This window comes from Oncorhynchus mykiss, chromosome 8 (assembly GCF_013265735.2).
Source record: "Oncorhynchus mykiss isolate Arlee chromosome 8, USDA_OmykA_1.1, whole genome shotgun sequence".
Lineage (NCBI taxonomy): Eukaryota > Metazoa > Chordata > Actinopteri > Salmoniformes > Salmonidae > Oncorhynchus > Oncorhynchus mykiss.
The window spans coordinates 5,610,586-5,637,171 of NC_048572.1; the positions used below are offsets into that span (position 1 = coordinate 5,610,586).

The 26,586-nt window shown below is 44.9% G+C and overlaps 1 protein-coding gene across 2 annotated transcripts in view; it reads left to right on the forward strand.

Annotated features, from left to right (window-relative positions):
* mcm3 (minichromosome maintenance complex component 3) overlaps nucleotides 1–18,926 on the forward strand; it is a 32,913-nt gene extending 13,987 nt beyond the window's left edge. Inside the window, exons 12-17 of one of the 2 annotated variants that reach the window (XM_036984621.1) lie at nucleotides 842–992; nucleotides 1,587–1,727; nucleotides 2,107–2,204; nucleotides 5,630–5,703; nucleotides 13,357–13,462; nucleotides 18,147–18,908. In XM_036984621.1, the coding sequence (XP_036840516.1) occupies nucleotides 842–992; nucleotides 1,587–1,727; nucleotides 2,107–2,204; nucleotides 5,630–5,703; nucleotides 13,357–13,462; nucleotides 18,147–18,345 (769 nt within the window). In that variant the 3' untranslated portion in view covers nucleotides 18,346–18,908. Of the gene's footprint in view, nucleotides 1–841; nucleotides 993–1,586; nucleotides 1,728–2,106; nucleotides 2,205–5,629; nucleotides 5,704–13,356; nucleotides 13,463–18,146 lie in introns of both variants that reach the window. The other variant, XM_036984622.1, reaches the window with a different exon arrangement.
* Nucleotides 18,927–26,586: the final 7,660 nt, after the last annotated feature.

Here is a 26,586-nt window from a genome sequence, read left to right on the forward strand (position 1 = left end):
ATATATATATATATATATATATATATACACACACACACACACACACACACACACACACACACACACACACACAGGAAACACAATAACCTCCTGCACGGCACCAAGAGACGCAGGTATGGAGATAAATATATATATATACATACACACACACACACACACACACACACACAGGAAACACACACACAGGAAACACAATAACCTCCTGCACGGCACCAAGAGACGCAGGTATGGAGATATATATACATATACATACACACACACACACACACACACACACACACACACACACACACACACACACACACAGGAAACACACACACAGGAAACACAATAACCTCCTGCACGGCACCAAGAGACGCAGGTATGGAGATATATATATATATATATACACACACACACACACACACACACACACACACACACACACACACACACACACACACACACAGGAAACACACACACAGGAAACACAATAACCTCCTGCACGGCACCAAGAGACGCAGGTATGGAGATAAATATATATATACATACACACACACACACACACAGGAAACACAATAACCTGCTACACGGCACCAAGAGACGCGGGTATGGAGATACACACACACACACACACACACACACACACACAGGAAACACAATAACCTCCTGCACGGCACCAAGAGACGCGGGTATGGAGATACACACACACACACACACACACACACACACACACAGGAAACACAATAACCTCCTGCACAGCACCAAGAGAGGTAAGGAGTCTCATCACAGCACGTTGGACTTCTTCTTTGCTGGTTTTTCTGTACCCGTTTCCATGGTAACAGATTCTGCTGTTGTTTAGAGATAAGATCGTGAGTAAGGAGTTCATGAGGAAGTACATCCACATCGCCAAGGTGTTGACCCCTACGTTGACCCAGGAAGCAGCCAATCACATTGCGGAAGAGTACTCCAGGCTGAGAAGCCAGGAACAGCTGGGAGCCGATATTTCCAGAGTGAGCCCTTTAGACACCACTAGGCTGCGTTTACACAGGCAGCCCAATTCAGATCTTTAGCCCAATTATTCGCCCAAAATCTGATCTGATTGGTCAAAAGGCCAATTATTGTCAAAAGATCGGACTGACTCTGTCTGTGTAAATACATGTTCTTAGTCGTACATCCACACACACCTTGACCCCTGCCCTCCTCTCTCCCTGTCTAACCCCTCCTCTCTCCCTGTCTAACCCCTCCTCTCTCCCTGTCTAACCCCTCCTCTCTCCCTGTCTTGACCCCTCCTCTCTCTGTCTGACCCCTCCTCTCTCTCTGTCTGACCCCTCCTCTCTCCCTGTCTGACCCCTCCTCTCTCCCTGTCTGACCCCTCCTCTCTCCCTGTCTGACCCCTCCTCTCTCCCTGTCTGACCCCTCCTCTCTCCCTGTCTGACCCCTCCTCTCTCCCTGTCTGACCCCTCCTCTTTCCCTGTCTGACCCCTCCTCTCTCCCTGTCTGACCCCTCCTCTCTCCCTGTCTGACCCCTCCTCTCTCCCTGTCTGACCCCCTCCTCTCTCCCTGTCTGACACCTCCTCTCTCCCTGTCTGACCCTCTCCCTCCAGACGTCCCCAGTAACTGCCCGTACTCTGGAGACCCTGATCCGTCTGTCTTCGGCCCACGCTAAAGCCCGCATGAGTAAGGCTGTGGAGCTGGAGGACTCGGAGGTCGCTGTGGAGCTGGTCCAGTTCGCTTACTTCAAAAAGGTCAGTGGACTCAACATGCCGAGTTGACAGATTGTTGCATTTGTCACAGCTTTTCAGGGAACACGCATCTTCATCTGAATAAACTCTGGTGAAGTCTGTCTGGTGTCTTTCTGTATAAGTTCAACCAATCTCTGTCCCGTTGTTCTAAAAGGTTCCAAATCCATGGTTCTGTAGGTTCCGTCCCATGGTTCTGTAGGTTCCGTCCCATTGTTCTAAAAGGTTCCAAATCCATGGTTCTGTAGGTTCCGTCCCATTGTTCTAAAAGGTTCCAAATCCATGGTTCTGTAGGTTCCGTCCCGTTGTTCTAAAAGGTTCCAAATCCATGGTTCTGTAGGTTGCGTCCCAAGGTTTTAAAAGGTTCCGTCCCGTTGTTCCGTAGGTTCTGGAGAAGGAGAAGAAGAGGGGGAGGAAGGAGCAGGAGTCTGACTCAGAGGAGGAAGAGACGACACAGCGTACCCCTCGCTCAGAGAAGAAGAGGTGCGGCTTAAGACACCACCCACAAGTGGCCTGCTCAGACCCCCATAATCACACCTCCTCTAGTGTCCTGCTCAGACCCCCATAATCACACCTCCTCTAGTGTCCTTCTCAGACCCCCATAATCACACCCCCACTAGTGTCCTTCTCAGACCCCCATAATCAGACCCCCACTAGTGTCCTCCTCAGACCCCCATAATCACACCCCCACTAGTGTTCTTCTCAGACCCCCATAATCACACCTCCTCTAGTGTCCTCCTCAGACCCCCATAATCACACCCCCACTAGTGTCCTTCTCAGACCCCCATAATCACACCACTTTTAGTGTCCACCTGAGACCCCCATAATCACACCCCCACTAGTGTCCTTCTCAGAGCCCCACTAGTGTCCTCCTCAGACCCCCATAATAACACCCCCACTAGTGTCCTGCTCAGACACCCATAATCACACCCCCACTAGTGTCCTTCTCAGACCCCCATAATTACACCCCCACTAGTGTCCTCCTCAGACCCCAATAATCACACCCCCACTAGTGTCCTTCTCAGTCCCCCACTAGTGTCCTGCTCAGACCCCCATAATCACACCTCCTCTAGTGTCCTTCTCAGACCCCTATAATCACACCTCCTCTAGTGTCCTTCTCAGACCCCCATAATCACACCTCCTCTAGTGTCCTCCTCAGACCCCCATAATCACACCTCCACTAGTGTCCTCCTCAGAACCCCATAATCCCCCACTAGTGTCCTTCTCAGACCCCCATAATCACACCCCCACTAGTGTCCTGCTCAGACCCCCATAATCACACCCCCACTAGTGTCCTGCTCAGACCCCCATAATCACACCTATAGTGTTCTGCTCAGACCCCCATAATCACACCTCCTCTAGTGTCCTTCTCAGACCCCCATAATCACACCTCCTCTAGTGTCCTCCTCAGACCCCCATAATCACACCTCTAGTGTCCTGCTCAGACCCCCATAATCACACCTCCTCTAATGTCCTTCTCAGACCCCCATAATCACACCTCCTCTAGTGTCCTGCTCAGACCCCCATAATCACACCTCCTCTAGTGTCCTTCTCAGACCCCCATAATCACACCCCCACTAGTGTCCTTCTCAGACCCCCATAATCACACCTCCTCTAGTGTCCTCCTCAGACCCCCATAATCACACCCCCACTAGTGTCCTTCTCAGACCCCCACTAGTGTCCTCCTCAGACCCCAATAATGACACCCCCACTAGTGTCCTCCTCAGACCCCCATAATCACACCCCCACTAGTGTCCTGCTCAGACCCCCATAATCACACCCCCACTAGTGTCCTCCTCAGACCCCCATAATCACACCTCCTCTAGTGTCCTCCTCAGACCCCCATAATCACACCCCCACTAGTGTCCTTCTCAGACCCCCATAATCACACCACCTCTAGTGTCCACCTCAGACCCCCATAATCACACCCCCACTAGTGTCCTTCTCAGTCCCCCACTAGTGTCCTGCTCAGACCCCCATAATCACACCTCCTCTAGTGTCCTTCTCAGACCCCTATAATCACACCTCCTCTAGTGTCCTTCTCAGACCCCCATAATCACACCTCTAGTGTCCTCCTCAGACCCCCATAATCACACCTCCACTAGTGTCCTCCTCAGAACCCCATAATCCCCCACTAGTGTCCTTCTCAGACCCCCATAATCACACCCCCACTAGTGTCCTGCTCAGACCCCCATAATCACACCCCCACTAGTGTCCTGCTCAGACCCCCATAATCACACCTCCTCTAGTGTCCTGCTTAGACCCCCATAATCACACCTCCTCTAGTGTCCTTCTCAGACCCCCATAATCACACCTCTAGTGTCCTGCTCAGACCCCCATAATCACACCTCTAGTGTCCTTCTCAGACCCCCATAATCACACCTCCTCTAGTGTCCTCCTCAGACCCCCATAATCACACCTCTAGTGTCCTGCTCAGACCCCCATAATCACACCTCCTCTAGTGTCCTTCTCAGACCCCCATAATCACACCTCCTCTAGTGTCCTGCTCAGACCCCCATAATCACACCTCCTCTAGTGTCCTCACACCCCCACTAGTGTCCTTCTCAGACCCCCATAATCACACCCCCACTAGTGTCCTTCTCAGACCCCCACTAGTGTCCTCCTCAGACCCCCATAATCACACCCCCACTAGTGTCCTCCTCAGACCCCCATAATCACACCCCCACTAGTGTCCTGCTCAGACCCCCATAATCACACCCCCACTAGTGTCCTTCTCAGACCCCCATAATCACACCTCCTCTAGTGTCCTCCTCAGACCCCCATAATCACACCCCCACTAGTGTCCTTCTCAGACCCCCATAATCACACCACCTCTAGTGTCCACCTCAGACCCCCATAATCACACCCCCACTAGTGTCCTTCTCAGAGCCCCACTAGTGTCCTCCTCAGACCCCCATAATAACACCCCCACTAGTGTCCTGGTCAGACCCCCATAATCACACCCCCACTAGTGTCCTTCTCAGACCCCCATAATCACACCCCCACTAGTGTCCTCCTCAGACCCCAATAATCACACCCCCACTAGTGTCCTCCTCAGACCCCCATAATCACACCCCCACTAGTGTCCTTCTCAGTCCCCCACTAGTGTCCTGCTCAGACCCCCATAATCACACCTCCTCTAGTGTCCTTCTCAGACCCCCATAATCACACCTCCTCTAGTGTCCTCCTCAGACCCCCATAATCACACCTCCTCTAGTGTCCTCAGAACCCCATAATCACACCTCCTCTAGTGTCCTTCTCAGACCCCCATAATCACACCCCCACTAGTGTCCTCCTCAGACCCCATAATCACACCCCCACTAGTGTCCTTCTCAGACTCCCACTAGTGTCCTCCTCAGACCCCATAATCACACCTCCTCTAGTGTCCTGCCCAGACCCCATAATTACACCCCCACTAGTGTCCTTCTCAGACCCCCATAATCACACCTCCTCTAGTTTCCTCCTCAGACCCCCATAATCACACCCCCACTAGTGTCCTTCTCAGACCCCCATAATCACACCCCCACTAGTGTCCTGCTCAGACCCCCATAATCACACCCCACTCTAGTGTCCTGCTCAGACCCCCATAATCACACCCCCACTAGTGTCCTGCTCAGACCCCCATAATCACACCCCCACTAGTGTCCTCCTCAGACCCCCATAATCACACCCCCACTAGTGTCCTCCTCAGACCCCCATAATCACACCTCCTCTAGTGTCCTGCTCAGACCCCCATAAATACACCCCCACTAGAGTCCTTCTCCGACCCCCACTAGTGTCCTCCTCAGACCCCATAATCACACCTCCTCTAGTGTCCTCCTCAGACCCCCATAATCACATAATGAAGGTTGAAACACAGGAGAGTAGATTTGTTTACGCGTTGTCTAACCGGTGTTCTCTGTTTGTAGGAGTCGCCGTGGTTCCCAGAGCAGCGAGGCCTACGACCCGTATGACTTTGCCGGAGAGAAGGACATCCCTGAGAGTAAGAGATACACATTTACCACCTTAATCTCACCTCATAGATTTTTTTATTTAACTCGGCAAGTCAGTTAACCTCTAGCGTCGAGCAATCCCGTATCCGGGAGCGTAATCATAGCCTCAAGCTCATTAGCATAACGCAACGTTAACTATTCATGAAAATCGCAAATGAAATTAAATAAATATATTAGCCTTAGCCTTTTGTTAACAACACTGTCATCTCAGATGTTCAAAATAATGATTTTCAACCATAGCTACACAAGCGTTTGTGTAAGAGTATTGATAGCCTAGCGTAGCATTTAGCGTAGCATTCAGCAGGCAACATTTTCACAAAAACCAGAAAAGCATTCAAATAAAATAATTTACCTTTGAAGAACTTCGGATGTTTTCAATGACGAGACTCTCAGTTAGATAGCAAATGTTCATTTTTTCCAAAAAGATTATTTGTGTAGGAGAAATAGCTCCGTTTTGTTCACGTTTGGCTAAGAAAAAAAAAACGAAAATGCAGTCCCTACAACGCCTAACTTTTTCCCAAATTAACTCCATAATATAGACAGAAACATGGCAAACGTTGTTTAGAATCAATCCTCAAGGTGTTTTTCACATATCTATTCGATGAAAAATCATTCCTGGCAGTCGGTTTCTCATCAAAGGCAAACGGAAAAATACTGCAGCTGGAGATTACTCAATAATTGCGACGGAGGACACCAACCTGGTAGATGTAGTCTCTTATGGTCGATCTTCCAATGATATGCCTACAAATACGTCACAATGCTGCAGACACCTTGGGGAAAACGTGGAAAACGTAAGCTGACTGCTAGTTCCTCCACAGCCATATAAGGAGTCATTGCCATGAGGCGGTTTCAAAAAATGCGGCACTTCCTGATTGGATTTTTTTATCTGGGTTTCGCCTGTAACATCAGTTTTCTGTGGCACTCACAGACAATATCTTTGCAGTTTTGGAAACGTCAGAGTGTTTTCTTTCCAAATCTGTAAATTATATGCATAGTCGAGCATCTTTTCGTGACAAAATATCTTATTTAAAACGGGAACGTTTTTCATCCAAAAATTAAAAGAGCGCCCCCTATATCGAAGAAGTTAAGAACAAATTCTCATTTACAATGACGGCCTACAGGGGAACAGTGGGTTAACGGCCTTGTTCAGCTCGGGGATTCGATCCAGCAACCTTTCGGTTACTGGCCCAACACTCTAACCACTAGGCTACCTGCTGGTTACTGGCCCAACACTCTAACCACTAGGCTACCTGCTAGTTACTGGCCCAACACTCTAACCACTAGGCTACCTGCTGGTTACTGGCCCAACACTCTAACCACTAGGCTACCTACTGGTTACTGGCCCAACACTCTAACCACTAGGCTACCTGCTGGTTACTAGTACAACGCTCTAACCACTAGGCTACCTGCTGGTTACTGGCCCAACACTCTAACCACTAGGCTACCTGCTGGTTACTAGTCCAACACTCTAACCACTAGGCTACCTGCTGGTTACTGACCCAACACTCTAACCACTAGGCTACCTGCTGGTTACTAGTTCAACACTCTAACCACTAGGCTACCTGCTGGTTACTAGTCCAACACTCTAACCACTAGGCTACCTGCTAGTTACTGGCCCAACACTCTAACCACTAGGCTACCTGCTGGTTACTAGTACAACGCTCTAACCACTAGGCTACCTGCTGGTTACTGGCCCAACACTCTAACCACTAGGCTACCTGCTGGTTACTGGCCCAACACTCTAACCACTAGGCTACCTGCTGGTTACTAGTTCAACACTCTAACCACTAGGCTACCTGCTGGTTACTGGCCCAACACTCTAACCACTAGGCTACCTGCTGGTTACTGGCCCAACACTCTAACCACTAGGCTACCTGCTGGTTACTGGCCCAACACTCTAACCACTAGGCTACCTGCTGGTTACTAGTTCAACACTCTAACCACTAGGCTACCTGCTAGTTACTGGCCCAACACTCTAACCACTAGGCTACCTGCTGGTTACTGGCCCAACACTCTAACCACTAGGCTACCTGCTGGTTACTAGTTCAACACTCTAACCACTAGGCTACCTGCTGGTTACCAGTCCAACGCTCTAACCACTAGGCTACCTGCTGGTTACTGGCCCAACACTCTAACCACTAGGCTACCTGCTGGTTACTGGCCCAACACTCTAACCACTAGGCTACCTGCTGGTTACTGGCCCAACACTCTAACCACTAGGCTACCTGCCGTCCCTGAGGGAAAGAACTACATTGTTGGTTTAAGGGTTTTGTAAATAAGCCTATGACAGTAAGGTCTACAACACCTGTTGTATTCAGCACGTGTGACTAATAAAGTTAGATTTGATGCGAGTTGAATAGTAAGGCTATGAGAGAGGTTATAGACCTACAGACTTGTGTCCACATTTCAGTTTCCGTTTAACCCATCTGCACAGTACAGTTCCCTTGACGTGCTGTAGACCTATATTTGAAGCCCCGTCTTCTTGTGACTGTGGAATTTGTGTAACGCCTCACCATCATCTCACATAACATATGACTGATATCAACCCCCCCTTTTTCCCACGTCACCTAATCTTTCCCCCAAACATGATTTGTCCTCCTTCGCCCGCCTTCATCTCTCCATTTTTTACAGCTTTTCTCTTATTGAACATAGTCCTTTTTGCCTCCGTGGATTGACATGAACTGGTGTCGAGGCTATTCGGGGCCCGACCCACTAACGCCAGATGGCCTCAAAATAATGAACGAAAAAAACACCTCAGTCTAGCCGATAGATATAAATTGCACAAGAATGAAACTCTTTTTTCTCTTTATTCAACCCGCCAGCCGTCCACCCGCCCTTCATCCAAATAATATGTAATGACCCTAAAACCCCTCCGCCCCGGGGGGGGGGGGGGGCGTGGGTTTACGAGTCAACCCATGCATCACTGTCAAGGCATATAAACACAATACGATAGTCACACACGGAGAAACGACATGTGGCGGACCAAGATACCACAGCAGATTAATTCAAACAATACTGGAGCTTCTCATCTACACTTTATTGTCTTGCATACTTTATTAAATTTAATGTGTGGATATTTTAAAACCCTTGAATTATCAATTTGGCTAACAGATCAAAAATGCAGTCTGCTGGTATTAAGGTAATTACGGTAATTCTTGCAGGGACATATGGTTGTGGGAGAGCTGTTGTCTTTACACTGTACCACTCAGAGGGGGGGGGGGGGCAGAATTCTCTTAAAAGACAGATTTGAATCCAGATCCAGCTCTAGTTTATGTTTTCAACGGCTAATAGAGTGTAACACTACACTGAGTGAGGAAATGGAGGTTTCTGCATTATGATGCATTAACATGACGCTACAACATTCTATAGCAGCCATGTTAGAACCCCATTAACATGACACTACAACATTCTATAACAGCCATGTCAGAACCCCATTAACATGACACTACAACATTCTATAGCAGCCATGTTAGAACCACATTAACATGACACTACAACATTCTATAACAGCCATGTAGTGTCATGTTAATGGGGTTCTGACAACATTCTATAGCAGCCATGTTAGAACCCCATTAACATGACGCTACAACATTCTATAACAGCCATGTCAGAACCCCATTAACATGACACTACAACATTCTATAACAGCCATGTCAGAACACCATTAACATGACACTACAACATTCTATAACAGCCATGTCAGAACCCCATTAACATGACGCTACAACATTCTATAGCAGCCATGTTAGAACCCCATTAACATGACGCTACAACATTCTATAACAGCCATGCTAGAACCCCATTAACATGACACTACAACATTCTATAACAGCCATGTTAGAACCCCATTAACATGACGCTACAACATTCTATAACAGCCATGTTAGAACCCCATTAACATGACACTACAACATTCTATAACAGCCATGTTAGAACCCCATTAACATGACACTACAACATTCTATAACAGCCATGTTAGAACCCCATTAACATGACGCTACAACATTCTATAACAGCCATGTTAGAACCCCATTAACATGACGCTACAACATTCTATAACAGCCATGTTAGAACCCCATTAACATGACGCTACAACATTCTATAACAGCCATGTTAGAACCCCATTAACATGACGCTACAACATTCTATAACAGCCATGTTAGAACCCCATTAACATGACGCTACAACATTCTATAACAGCCATGTTAGAACCCCATTAACATGACGCTACAACATTCTATAGCAGCCATGTTAGAACCCCATTAACATGACACTACAACATTCTATAGCAGCCATGTTAGAACCCCATTAACATGACGCTACAACATTCTATAGCAGCCATGTTAGAACCCCATTAACATGACGCTACAACATTCTATAGCAGCCATGTTAGAACCCCATTAACATGACGCTACAACATTCTATAGCAGCCATGTTAGAACCCCATTAACATGACGCTACAACATTCTATAACAGCCATGTCAGAACACCATTAACATGACACTACAACATTCTATAACAGCCATGTCAGAACCCCATTAACATGACGCTACAACATTCTATAGCAGCCATGTTAGAACCCCATTAACATGACGCTACAACATTCTATAACAGCCATGCTAGAACCCCATTAACATGACACTACAACATTCTATAACAGCCATGTTAGAACCCCATTAACATGACGCTACAACATTCTATAACAGCCATGTTAGAACCCCATTAACATGACACTACAACATTCTATAACAGCCATGTTAGAACCCCATTAACATGACACTACAACATTCTATAACAGCCATGTTAGAACCCCATTAACATGACGCTACAACATTCTATAACAGCCATGTTAGAACCCCATTAACATGACGCTACAACATTCTATAACAGCCATGTTAGAACCCCATTAACATGACGCTACAACATTCTATAACAGCCATGTTAGAACCCCATTAACATGACGCTACAACATTCTATAACAGCCATGTTAGAACCCCATTAACATGACGCTACAACATTCTATAACAGCCATGTTAGAACCCCATTAACATGACGCTACAACATTCTATAGCAGCCATGTTAGAACCCCATTAACATGACACTACAACATTCTATAGCAGCCATGTTAGAACCCCATTAACATGACGCTACAACATTCTATAGCAGCCATGTTAGAACCCCATTAACATGACGCTACAACATTCTATAGCAGCCATGTTAGAACCCCATTAACATGACGCTACAACATTCTATAGCAGCCATGTTAGAACCCCATTAACATGACGCTACAACATTCTATAGCAGCCATGTTAGAACCCCATTAACATGACGCTACAACATTCTATAACAGCCATGTTAGAACCCTATTAACATGACACTACAACATTCTATAACAGCCATGTTAGAACCCCATTAACATGACACTACAACATTCTATAACAGCCATGTAGTGTCATGTTAATGGGGTTCTGACAACATTCTATAGCAGCCATGTTAGAACCCCATTAACATGACACTACAACATTCTATAACAGCCATGTTAGAACCCCATTAACATGACACTACAACATTCTATAACAGCCATGTTAGAACCCCATTAACATGACACTACAACATTCTATAACAGCCATGTTAGAACCCCATTAACATGACACTACAACATTCTATAACAGCCATGTTAGAACCCCATTAACATGACACTACAACATTCTATAACAGCCATGTTAGAACCCCATTAACATGACACTACAACATTCTATAACAACCATGTTAGAACCCCATTAACATGACGCTACAACATTCTATAACAGCCATGTTAGAACCCCATTAACATGACGCTACAACATTCTATAACAGCCATGTTAGAACCCCATTAACATGACGCTACAACATTCTATAACAGCCATGTTAGAACCCCATTAACATGACGCTACAACATTCTATAACAGCCATGTTAGAACCCCATTAACATGACGCTACAACATTCTATAGCAGCCATGTTAGAACCCCATTAACATGACGCTACAACATTCTATAACAGTCATGTTAGAACCCCATTAACATGACGCTACAACATTCTATAGCAGCCATGTTAGAACCCCATTAACATGACACTACAACATTCTATAGCAGCCATGTTAGAACCCCATTAACATGACGCTACAACATTCTATAGCAGCCATGTTAGAACCCCATTAACATGACGCTACAACATTCTATAGCAGCCATGTTAGAACCCCATTAACATGACGCTACAACATTCTATAGCAGCCATGTTAGAACCCCATTAACATGACGCTACAACATTCTATAGCAGCCATGTTAGAACCCCATTAACATGACGCTACAACATTCTATAACAGCCATGTTAGAACCCCATTAACATGACACTACAACATTCTATAACAGCCATGTTAGAACCCCGTTAACATGACACTACAACATTCTATAACAGCCATGTAGTGTCATGTTAATGGGGTTCTGACAACATTCTATAGCAGCCATGTTAGAACCCCATTAACATGACACTACAACATTCTATAACAGCCATGTTAGAACCCCATTAACATGACACTACAACATTCTATAACAGCCATGTTAGAACCCTATTAACATGACACTACAACATTCTATAGCAGCCATGTTAGAACCCCATTAACATGACACTACAACATTCTATAGCAGCCATGTTAGAACCCCATTAACATGACACTACAACATTCTATAACAGCCATGTTAGAACCCTATTAACATGACACTACAACATTCTATAGCAGCCATGTTAGAACCCCATTAACATGACACTACAACATTCTATAGCAGCCATGTTAGAACCCAATTAACATGACACTATAGCAGCCATGTTAGAACCCCATTAACATGACACTGTAGCAGCCATGTTAGAACCCCATTAACATGACACTATAACAGCCATGTTAGAACCCCATTAACATGACACTGTAGCAGCCATGTTAGAACCCCATTAACATGACACTATAACAGCCATGTTTGAACCCTATTAACATGACACTACAACATTCTATAGCAGCCATGTTAGAACCCCATTAACATGACACTACAACATTCTATAGCAGCCATGTTAGAACCCCATTAACATGACACTGTAGCAGCCATGTTAGAACCCCATTAACATGACACTATAACAGCCATGTTTGAACCCTATTAACATGACACTACAACATTCTATAGCAGCCATGTTAGAACCCCATTAACATGACACTACAACATTCTACAGCAGCCATGTTAGAACCCCATTAACACTGCATGGGGAATATTTAAACAATGCTATGTAACAGGGCTCCTGAGTGGCGCAGGGGTCTAAGGCACTGCATCTCAGTGCTTTAGGCATCACTACAGACATCCTGATTCGAATCCAGGCTGTTTCACAACCGGCCGTGATTGGGAGTCCAATAGGGCGGCGCACAATTTGCCCAGCGTCCGCGTTTGGCCGGTATAGACCGTCATTTTAAATACGAATTTGTTCTTTAAAGACTTGCCTAGTTAAATAAAGGTTGAATAAAAAAAATCAACTGTCTACTATTAGAACAATATTTAAAAGTTGACCCAACTCTCTATATGCATGGCCCTGGTCTGACAATGAACTCTGTCTACTCCTCCCACAGTCCAGGCTGGCACGCCCAAACCGGCAGAGGAGGAGCCTATGGATGCCCCTGTCCCACCAAGCCAGGACGGACAGACTGACGAACGGACAGAGGTGTCTGCAGACAGGTGGGTGTGGCAGTCGAGTGCTGTATATGTGACAGCAAAATGGCGGACTTGGTACCAGTGTGCTCAGATCGGCAGCTGAAATGGAACTATAGTCTAATATGAATGGAAGTATTATCAACAAAAATATGAAAGCAACATGTTAAGTGTTGGTCTCGTGTTTTATGAGCTGAAATAAACGATCCCAGAAATGTTCCAAACCCACAAAAAAAATATTTCTCTCCAATTGTCTGCACAAATGTGTTTCCATCCCTGTTAGTGAGCATTTCTCTTTTGCCAATATAATCCATCCACCTGACAGGTGTGGCATATCAAGAAGCTGATTAAACAGCATGATTATTACACAGGTGCACCTTGTGCTGGGGGACAATTAAAAGGGCACTCTAAAATGTGCCGTTTTGTCACACAACACAATGCCACAGATGTCTCAAGTTTTGAGGGAACGTGCGATTGGCATGCTGACTGCAGGAATGTCCTCCAGAGCTGTTGCCAGATAATTAAATGTTCATTTCTCTACCATAAGCCGTCTCCAATGCCATTTTAGAGAATTTGTCAGTACGTCCAACCGGCCTCACAACCACAGACCACGTGTAACCACGCGCGAAAATCTGAGGTCTGTTGTCGTGCCATTCATCTGCCGCCATCACCTCATGTTTCAGCATGATAATGCACGGCCTCATGTTGCAAGGATCTGTACACAATTCCTGGAAGCTGAAAATGTCCTAGTTATTCCGTGACCTACATACTCACCAGACATGTCACCCATTGAGCATGTTTGGGATGCTCTGGATCGACACGTTCCAGTTGCCGCCAATATCCAGCAATTTCTCACAGCCGTTGAAGAGGAGTGGGGACAACATACCACAGGACACAAATCCAACAGCCTGATCAACTCTATGTGAAGGAGATGTGCCTCGCTGCATGAGGCAAAATGGTGGTCACACCAGATACTGACTGGTTTTCTGAACCAACGCCCAAAGTTAAAAAATGTTTTAAAAAAAAGTATCTATGACCAACAGATCAGCATAAATCAAATCAAACTTTATTAGTCACATGGGCCGAATAGAACAGGTGTAGACTTGAGCGTGAAATGCTTTCTAACAAGCCCTTAACCAACAATTCAGCTCAAGAAAGAGTTAAGAAAACATTGATCAAATAAACTAAAGTAAAAAAAATATATAAAAAGTAACAGAATAAAATAACAATAACGAGGCTATATACAGGGTATTACGGTACAGAGTCAATGTGGAGGCTATATACAGGGTGTTACGGTACAGAGTCAATGTGGAGGCTATATACAGGGTATTACGGTACAGAGTCAATGTGGAGGCTATATACAGGTTAATACGGTACAGAGTCAATGTGGAGGCTATATACAGGGGGTACCGGTACAGAGTCAATGTGGAGGTTATATACAGGGGGTACTGGTACAGAGTCAATGTGGAGGCTATATACAGGGTGTTACTGTACAGAGTCAATGTGGAGGTTATATACAGGGTATTACGGTACAGAGTCAATGTGGAGGCTATATACAGGGTATTACGGTACAGAGTCAATGTGGAGGCTATATACAGGTTAATACGGTACAGAGTCAATGTGGAGGTTATATACAGGGGGGTTCCAGTACAGAGTCAATGTGGAGGTTATATACAGGGGGTACCAGTACAGAGTCAATGTGGAGGCTATATACAGGGGGTACCGGTACAGAGTCAATGTGGAGGCTATATACAGGGTGTTACGGTACAGAGTCAATGTGGAGGTTATATACAGGGGGGTTCCAGTACAGAGTCAATGTGGAGGTTATATACAGGGTATTACGGTACAGAGTCAATGTGGAGGTTATATACAGGGTATTACGGTACAGAGTCAATGTGGAGGCTATATACAGGGTATTACGGTACAGAGTCAATGTGGAGGCTATATACAGGGTGTTACGGTACAGAGTCAATGTGGAGGTTATATACAGGGGGGTTCCAGTACAGAGTCAATGTGGAGGTTATATACAGGGTATTACGGTACAGAGTCAATGTGGAGGCTATATACAGGGTATTACGGTACAGAGTCAATGTGGAGGCTATATACAGGGTATTACGGTACAGAGTCAATGTGGAGGCTATATACAGGGTGTTACGGTACAGAGTCAATGTGGAGGCTATATACAGGGTGTTACGGTACAGAGTCAATGTGGAGGTTATATACAGGGGGTAACGGTACAGAGTCAATGTGGAGGCTATATACAGGGTATTACGGTACAGAGTCAATGTGGAGGCTATATACAGGGTATTACGGTACAGAGTCAATGTGGAGGCTATATACAGGGTATTACGGTACAGAGTCAATGTGGAGGCTATATACAGGGTATTACGGTACAGAGTCAATGTGGAGGCTATATACAGGGTATTACGGTACAGAGTCAATGTGGAGGCTATATACAGGGGGTACCGGTACAGAGTCAATGTGGAGGCTATATACAGGGTATTACGGTACAGAGTCAATGTGGAGGCTATATACAGGGGGTACTGGTATAGAGTCAATGTGGAGGCTATATACAGGGTGTACCGGTACAGAGTCTATGTGGAGGCTATATACAGGGTATTACGGTACAGAGTCAATGTGGAGGCTATATACAGGGTATTACGGTACAGAGTCAATGTGGAGGCTATATACAGGGGGTACCGGTACAGAGTCAATGTGGAGGCTATATACAGGGTATTACGGTACAGAGTCAATGTGGAGGCTATATACAGGGTATTACGGTACAGAGTCAATGTGGAGGCTATATACAGGGGGTACCGGTACAGAGTCAATGTGGAGGCTATATACAGGGGGTACCGGTACAGAGTCAATGTGGAGACTATATACAGGGGGTACCGGTACAGAGTCAATGTGGAGACTATATACAGGGGGTACCGGTACAGAGTCAGTGTGGAGACTATATACAGGGGGTACCGGTACAGAGTCAATGTGGAGGCTATATACAGGGTGTACCGGTACAGAGTCAATGTGGAGGCTATATACAGGGGGTACTGGTACAGAGTCAATGTGGAGGCTATATACAGGGGGTACTGGTACAGAGTCAATGTGGAGACTATATACAGGGGGTACCGGTACAGAGTCAATGTGGAGGCTATATACAGGGGGTACCGGTACAGAGTCAATGTGGAGGCTATATACAGGGTGTACCGGTACCGAGTCAATGTGCGAGGATACAAGCTATTGAGGAGCCTCTTGGTCCTAGACTTGGCGCTCCGGTGCCGCCGTGACAATTTTATGGGCTTTCCTCTGACACCGCCTATTATATAGGTCCTGGATGGCAGGAAGCTTGGTCCCAGTGATGTACTGGGCCATACACACTACCCTCTGTAGCGCCTTGCGGTCAGATGCCGTTCTACAGATGCCGGGGCAGCTGTAGAACGTTTTGAGGATCTGGGGGAGCATGACTAATCTTTTCAGTCTCGTGAGGGGGAAAAGGTTTTGTCGGCCCTCTTCACGACGATCTTGATGTGTTTGGACCATGATAGTTTGTTGGTGATGTGGACACCAAGGATCTTGAAACTCTCGACCAGCTCCACCCGTCGATGTCAATGGGGGCCTGTTCAGCCCGCCTTTTCCTGTAGTACACGATCATCTCCTTAGTCCTGCTCACATTGAGAGAGGTGGTTGTCCTGTCACCACACCGCCAGGTCTCTGACCACCACACCGCCAGGTCTCTGACCACCACACCGCCAGGTCTCTGACCACCACACCGCCAGGTCTCTGACCAACACACCGCCAGGTCTCTGACCACCACACCGCCAGGTCTCTGACCACCACACTGCCAGGTCTCTGACCACCACACCGCCAGGTCTCTGACCACCACACCGCCAGGTCTCTGACCACCACACCGCCAGGTCTCTGACCAACACACCGCCAGGTCTCTGACCACCACACCGCCAGGTCTCTGACCAACACACCGCCAGGTCTCTGACCACCTCCCTATAAGGTGTCTCTTTTGTCGGTGGTCACAACAGACACTGTTGTGTCGCCAGTCATGTGAAATTCATAGATTTGGACCTATTGAATTTATTTAAATTGTCTGAATACCTTATAAGAACTGTAATTCAACATTTTTGGGGGGGAAATTGTTGCATTTTTATATTTTTGTTCAGTGTAATTGATTAATTTCCCCCCTCTCTGGTGCACCGCCACCTGCCATGAGGTTGCCGATGCAGAGAGCGCTGCAAATATTTTACATAATAATAAAAACATTTTTTACTGCTCGGTGGGAGGGGTTGATCACTTATTGTAGAATTGGGTTGCGAAGTCCATTTTTTTTGTCTTATTATCTCACTGGCTGTTTGGATTCTAATAATTCAACTCCAGATTTATGGTTTAATCTGTCGGGCAGAATTACAACAAGTACTGCTTCTGAAAACATTATAGAGACATTCCAATCTCTACTTCATGTGTTGGTTTAGCTTTTTATGCGATTTATTTTCTGTAATGAAAAGCGTTATTTCATTATTATGTAACCCACATACAAATATTTACACGTGTTACGTTTGCTGAAAAGTAAACGCAGTTGACAGTGAGAAGACTTTTTTTTGTTTGAGTTTATGTAAACAACAACAAAAACACAATCTCGTCTTTTTATGTACCTCACATAGATGTTATTTTTCATAAATGAATTTCTCTCTCTGTTCTCCAGGCTGAAGGAGTTTAAGTCCTCCCTCCTGGAGGTGTTCCGTTCTGCACACGCTCAGTCCGTCGGTATGAACTCTCTGATGGAGAGTGTCAACAAGGACAGAGATGCCCCCTTCGCCCTGACAGAGGTCGGGGCCGCCCTCGCCCGCATGCAGGACGACAACCAGATCATGTTGGCCGACGACATCATCTTCCTCATCTAAAAGACCAAGGAAAACATCTTCGTCTTAGACCGAAGTGAAGAAGAGGTGAAGGGAGAGGAAGGAGATGAAGAGTCTGAATGGAGAGTTGTTTCTTATTGGAGACCAAGAAGAATGAGAAGGAATTCAGAAATAAGTGGATTTTGACTAGTTCTTTTGGGTTTTGGGGCCAACTCGCTTCTTCCAATTTAGCCTTTTTTTGTTTGTTGGCAATAACCACTTATGGACCCAAAAAGTAGTTGAAAGGATTATGGTTTTATTTTGTTGTAATGTTCGTATGTTAATTCTTTTATCAGGCTCACAAAGTTTTTAGTTTCTTTGCTTCACTCTGTAGTTTTAGCTACATATTATGGGATGTACCAGGTCTGGTTACAATCACAAGTCTCCCTAGAGCATCTACATGGTTTTATGCTTTCGGTTTTATAGTTTTAGTATTTCTGTTTTTTAAAGAAAAATACCTTTCTTGTATATATTGTTTTGTTAAAGAAAAGGTTTTCATTGTCAAGGTTTGTCAACTGTAATAGTGCATCGAGATGAAAAATAAAATGACTTGGATGTTGAACGTTCTGATTGCTTGGACACCCAACAGCTTGTGCTTTCATTTACACACACACACACACAGCGAGAACACATCAGGGGATATAGTGTGTCCCTTGCGGTCGATTTGATAATAGACAATAATAATAATTGTATGCCAAGCGAAACCATGTAACGTGTATAAAACAGATGAACAATGCAGTGAGGTACGGCTGCTTGGGAAATGCGGTTTCACTATGTTGAACACTGGGGAAATCATGAGCTGTGGTTTTGATTGGGCAGATAAGGAACCCTGTAGCCTCGAGCTGAACCACCGTCCAGGCTAGTCTCTACACCCACGCCTGAGTCATCCTGAGCTGCATGCCCCAGCCCACAGCCTGCCTCTATCTGCTCTCGCCTAGTACCGTCTAGCCCCAGCCCAGTCTCGTTTCAAAGTGACTTTCCTCTCGACCCAATTCTTACCCCCAGCCCACACCTGGCCTCTCCTCGACCTCTATCTCCCATCTACAGGTTCCACACCCTGTCTTCTCCTCTATCTCCCATCTATAGGTTCCACACCCTGTCTTCTCCTCTATCTCCCATCTACAGGTTCCACACCCTGTCTTCTCCTCTATCTCCCATCTACAGGTTCCACACCCTGTCTTCTCTATCTCCCATCTACAGGTTCCACACCCTGCCTCTCCTCCACCTCTATCTCCCATCTACAGGTTCCACACCCTGTCCTCTCTATCTCCCATCTACAGGTTCCACACCCTGTCTTCTCCTCAATCTCCCATCTACAGGTTCCACACCCTGTCTTCTCTATCTCCCATCTACACGGTTCCACACCCTGTCTTCTCCTCTATCTCCCATCTACCGGTTCCACACCCTGTCTTCTCCTCTATCTCCCATCTACCGGTTCCACACCCTGTCTTCTCCTCTATCTCCCATCTACAGGTTCCACACCCTGTCTTCTCCTCAATCTCCCATCTACAGGTTCCACACCCTGTCTTCTCTATCTCCCATCTACACGGTTCCACACCCTGTCTTCTCCTCTATCTCCCATCTACCGGTTCCACACCCTGTCTTCTCCTCTATCTCCCATCTATAGGTTCCACACCCTGTCTTCTCCTCTATCTCCCATCTACAGGTTCCACACCCTGTCTTCTCCTCTATCTCCCATCTACAGGTTCCACACCCTGTCTTCTCTATCTCCCATCTACAGGTTCCACACCCTGCCTCTCCTCCACCTCTATCTCCCATCTACAGGTTCCACACCCTGTCCTCTCTATCTCCCATCTACAGGTTCCACACCCTGTCTTCTCCTCAATCTCCCATCTACAGGTTCCACACCCTGTCTTCTCTATCTCCCATCTACACGGTTCCACACCCTGTCTTCTCCTCTATCTCCCATCTACCGGTTCCACACCCTGTCTTCTCCTCTATCTCCCATCTACCGGTTCCACACCCTGTCTTCTCCTCTATCTCCCATCTACAGGTTCCACACCCTGTCTTCTCCTCTATCTCCCATCTACAGGTTCCACACCCTGTCTTCTCTATCTCCCATCTATAGGTTCCACACCCTGCCTCTCCTCTATCTCCCATCTACAGGTTCCACACCCTGCCTCTCTTCTCTCAGATCTGTGAATACCCCTGAGAATACATCTTTCTTAATTCACATTAGTCTGTGAAGTTACCCCGGGTGCCAGTCTGTTTGTGCTAACTTTTTGTGGAGTGGAATGATAGCACAAAACACCTCTGGATTTCAGGCTCGTATCAAATGTCCACTTTGATTTAAAGTGTTCCCCTATATATCGACAAGTTATTTTGTCTTCGCTTGGGTCATGGTGGTGTTGAACAGTAAAAATAATACAAACCCTTCTATGTAGCTATGTTATTTAAAACCCTTCTGTATGTAGCTATGTTATTTAAAAGTGTTTAGTTTCCTCTTTTGTTAGTTTTCAGTATCATATCAGCAGTTTCCATCAAACACAATACTCATCTCGAGCCATAAACAACTGCCAAGCCTTGCAGTAATTCTTTCCACTGACTAGGGGCCATTGTTAGTTAGACCCAGAGCCATATATTCATAGAATTGGGACATTGAGGGTTCTACATTGTGATGAATTAACATGACGCTACAATATTCTATAGCAGCCATGCTAGAACCCATTAACATGACACTACAACATTCTATAACAGCCATGTTAGAACCCCATTAACATGACACTACAACATTCTATAGCAGCCATGTTAGAACCCCATTAACATGACACTACAACATTCTATAGCAGCCATGTTAGAACCCCGTTAACATGACACTACAACATTCTATAACAGCCATGTTAGAACATCATTAACATGGCACTACAACATTCTATAGCAGCCATGCTAGAACCCATTAACATGACACTACAACATTCTATAACAGCCATGTTAAAACCCCATTAACATGACACTACATTCTATAGCAGCCATGTTAGAACCCCATTAACATGACACTGCAACATTCTATAGCAGCCATGTTAGAACCCCGTTAACATGACACTACAACATTCTATAACAGCCATGTTAGAACATCATTAACATGGCACTACAACATTCTGTAGCAGCCATGTTAGAACCCCATTAACATGACACTACAACATTCTATAGCAGCCACATTGTAGAATAATAGTGAAGACATCACAACTATGAAATAACACATGGAATCATGTAGTAACCAAAAAAGTGTTAAACAAATCAAAATATATTTTATATTTGAGATTCTTCAAAGTAGCCAGCCTTTGCCTTGATGACAGCTTTGCACAGTCTTGGCATTCTCTCAACAAGCTTCATGAGGTACTCACCTGGAATGCATTTCAATTAACAGGTGTGCCTTGTTAAAAGTGAATTTGTGGAATTTCAATCAGTTATGGTTGGTATACAGAAGATAGCTCTATTTGATAAAAGACCAAGTCCATATTATGGCAAGAACAGCTCAAATAAGCAAAGAGAAACGACAGTCCATTACTTTAAGACATGAAGGTCAGTCAATCTGGAAAATTTCAAGAACTTTGAAAGTGCAGTCGCACCATCAAGGTCTATGATGAAACTGGCTCTCACGAGGACCGCCACAGGAAAGGAAGACCCAGAGTTACCTCTGCTGCAGAGGATAAGTTCATTAGAGTTACCTGCCTCAGAAATTGCAGCCCAGATAAATGCATCAGAGTTCAAGTAACAGACACATCTCAACATCAACTGTTCAAAAGAGACTGCGTGAATCAAGCCTTCATTGCTGCAAAGAAACCACTTACAAAGGACACCAATAATAAGAAGAGACTTGCTTGGCCCAAGAAACACGAGCAACGGACATTAGACCGGTGGAAATCTGTCGTTTGGTCTGATGAGTCCAAATTTGAGATTTTTGGTTCAAACCGCCGTGTCTTTGTGAGACGCATAGTAGGTGAACGGATGACCTCCGCATGTGTGGTTCCCACCGTGAAGCATGGAGGAGGAGGAGGTGTGATGGTGCTTTGCTGTTGACAATGTTGGTGATTTATTTAGAATTCATGGCACACTTAACCAGCATGGCTACCACAGAATTCTGCAGCGATACGCCATCCCATCTGGTTTGCGCATAGTGGGACTATCATTTGTTTTTCAACAGGACAATGACCCAACCCACCACCAGGCTGTGTAAGGGCTATTTGACCAAGAAGGAGAGTGATGGAGTGCTGCATCAGATGACCTGGCTTCCACAATCACCCGACCTCAACCCAATTGAGATGGTTTGGGATGAGTTGGACCGCAGAGTGAAGGAAAAGCAGCCAACAAGTGCTCAGCATATGTGGGAACTCCTTCCAAGACTGTTGGAAAAGCATTCCTCGTGACGCTGGTTGAGAGAATGCCAAGAGTGTGAAAAGCTGTCATCAAAGCAAAGGGAGGCTACTTTGAAGAATCTCAAATATATTTTGATTTGTTTAACACTTTTTTGGTTACTACATGATTCCGTATGTGTTATTTCATAGTTTTGTGATGTCTTCACTATTATTCTACAATGTAGCAAATAGTACAAATGAATAAAAACCCTTGAATGAGTAGAGGTGTCCAAACCTTTGACTGGTGCTGTACATACTGTATTCTATTCTACTATATTTGAGTCAATGCCACTATGACATTAATCAATCTAGTATTTATATATTTCTTAATTCCATTCTTTAAGTTTTAGATGTGTGTATTGATGTGATTTGTTAGAAACTACTGCACTGTTGGAGCCAGGAACACAAACATTTCACTACACCCGCAATAACATCTACTAAATATGTGTATGTGACCAATAACATCTGATAAACATGTGTATGTGACCAATAACATCTGATAACCATGTGTATGTGACCAATACAATTTGATTTGCCTCTGATGGTGTCTCCATAATTTCGGTTTTGTTTTCAGTCTCTTGACTGAGTAATGCTGAGTTGTTCTGAGAAAGCGATCAGCAGTTTCTGTGACCTGGATAGAGAGGAGTGGGTGGACAGTGTCTACCTCCCAGGGTGCAATTTCAGACTCTGTCAGACTCTGCCATCTGATCCTCCTCTGTCTGCTTCCTCTCAGTCATAGAGACAGTATTCTGTTGTCTGCGTCCTCTCAGTCATAGAGACAGTATTCTGTTGTCTGCGTCCTCTCAGTCATAGAGACAGTATTCTGTTGTCTGCGTCCTCTCAGTCATAGAGACAGTATTCTGTTGTCTGCTTCCTCTCAGTTATAGAGACAGTATTCTGTTGTCTGCGTCCTCTCAGTCATAGAGACAGTCTTCTGTTGTCTGCGTCCTCTCAGTCATAGAGACAGTATTCTGTTGTCTGCTTCCTCTCAGTCATAGAGACAGTATTCTGTTGTCTGCGTCCTCTCAGTCATAGAGACAGTATTCTGTTGTCTGCTTCTTCTCAGTCATAGAGACAGTATTCTGTTGTTTGCTTCCTCTCAGTCATAGAGACCGTATTCTGTTGTCGGCTTCCTCTCAGTCATAGAGACAGTATTCTGTTGTCTGCTTCCTCTCAGTCATAGAGTCAGTATTCTGTTGTCTGCTTCTTCTCAGTCATAGAGACAGTATTCTGTTGAGTCTGCATCCTCACAGTCATAGAGACAGTATTCTGTTGTCTGCTTCTTCTCAGTCATAGAGACAGTATTCTGTTGAGTCTGCGTCCTCTCAGTCATAGAGACCGTATTCTGTTGTCGGCTTCCTCTCAGTCATAGAGACAGTATTCTGTTGAGTCTGCGTCCTCTCAGTCAGACAGTATTCTGTTGTCGGCTTCCTCTCAGTCATAGAGACAGTATTCTGTTGAGTCTGCGTCCTCTCAGTCATAGAGACCGTATTCTGTTGTCGGCTTCCTCTCAGTCATAGAGACAGTATTCTGTTGAGTCTGCGTCCTCTCAGTCAGACAGTATTCTGTTGTGTGTTAAGTTGGATCCCCAGATATTTAAATATTGACTGGCTTTTCATCAAGGTGCCCACTTAAGAAAAAGCTTCAAATTGTAACCAACGCTTGCAACCTGGTTCAGGTTATCAGTCAACCTACCAAGGTAGTTACAAACAGCACAGGAATGAAATCATCAACATGTATTGATCACATCTTTACTAATACTGCAGAAATGTGCTTGAAAGCAGTATCCAGATTCATCGGATGTAGTGATCACAATATAGTAACCATATCTAGGAAAACCAAAGTTCCAAAGGCTGGGCCTAATATAGTGTATAAGAGGACAGGCTGGGCTTAATATAGTGTATAAGAGGACAGGCTGGGCTTAATATAGTGTATAAGAGGACAGGCTGGGCTTAATATAGTGTATAAGAGGACAGGCTGGGCTTAATATAGTGTATAAGAGGTCATACAGGATGTTTTGTAGTGATTTCTGTGTTGTTGATGTAAAGAATATTTGTTGGTCCGTGGTGTGTAATGAGGACCAATCAGATGCTGCACTTTATCCATTAATGAAATTGATTATTCCAGATACTAATAAGCACGAACCCTTTAGGAAAATGACTGTAAAAACTGTTAAATCCCCAAAGATTGATGAGGAATTGGAAAATGGTTGAGAGAGACGAGGTGAATAAGTCTGGCTGCACAACCGATTGGAAAACATACTGCAAATTGAGAAATCAAAACTGAATTAAAAAACAATACCAATTATATCCAATTATATCTGACTAAATTATGAAAGAAAGACAAGCATTGTAATTTTGAATTCCGTAAAGTGAGTGTGGAAGAAATGAAAAAAAATATTGTTGTCTAGCAACAATGACAAGCCCCCGTAGTCTGACAATTTGGATGGAAAATTACTGAGGATAATAGTGGACGATATTTCCACTCCTAATTGCCACTTAAAATTAAGCGTACTAAAACGTGTGTGCCCTCAGGCCTGGAGGGAAGCTTTAATGGCTCAAATAGCCAACCAATCAGCCTGTTACCAACCCTTAGTAAACTTCTGGAAAAAATGGTGTTTCACCAGATACAATGCTATTTTACAGTAAACAAAATGACAACAGACTTTCAGCACGCTTATTTTTATTTATTTTATTTAACCTTTATTTAACTAGGCAAGTCAGGGAAGGACTTATAAGGAAGGATATTAAACAAGCACAGCACTTACACAAATGACTGATGACTGGCTGAGAGAAATTGATAATAAAAAGATTGTGGGAGCTGTTTTGTTAGACTTCAGTGTGGCTTTTAACATTATCGATCATAGTCTGCTGCTGGAAAAACGAATGTGTTATGGCTTTACACCCCCTGCTATATTGTGGATAAAGAGTTACCTGTCTAACAGAACACAGGGGGTAATCTTTAATGGATCCTCTCCAACATAATCCAGGTAGAATCAGGAATTCCCCAGGGCAGCTGTCTAGGCCCTTACTTTTTTCAACCTTTACTAACAACATTCCACTGGCTTTGAGTAAAGCCAGTGTGCCAATGTATGTGGATGACTCAACACTAAACACGTCAGCTACTATAGTGACTGAAATGACTGCAATTCTTAACAAAGAACTGCCGTTCGTTTCAGAGTGGGTGGTAAGGAATGAGTTAGTCCTAAATATTTGTAAAACTAAAACTATTGTATATGGGACAAATCATTCACTAAACCCTATACTTAACTAAATCTTGTAATAGATTGGATTGTAAACGGTCAGAACATATCGATAAAACAGTAGCTAAGTCTGTCCATAATAAAGCGCTGCTCTACCTTAACAGCCTTATCAACAAGGCAGGTCCTACAGGCCCTAGTTTTGCCGCACCAGGACGACTGTTCAGTCGTGTGGTCAGGTGCCACAAAAAGGGACTTAGGAAAATTGTAATTGGCTCAGAACAGGGCAGCACGACTGGCTCAGAACAGTCGTGCTGGCTGAAAGTCTCCTGGCTGAAAGTGGAACAGAGATTGACTTCACTTCACTTTAATTGTATTTATGAGAGGTATTGACATGTTGAATGCATCCATACATAACCCACAAGACATGCCACAAGAAGGTCTCTTCACGGTCCCCAAGTCCAGAACAGACTATGGGAGGCTCACAGTACTACATAGAGCCCTGACTACATGGAACTCTATTCCACATGAAGTAACTGATGCAGTAAAATTTGATTTAGAAAACAGATAAAAAATACAGCTTATGGAACAGCGGGGACTGTGAAGTAACACAAACACAGGCACAGACACAACGATGGTCTGACCAATCGGATTCCACGCTTCAAGATT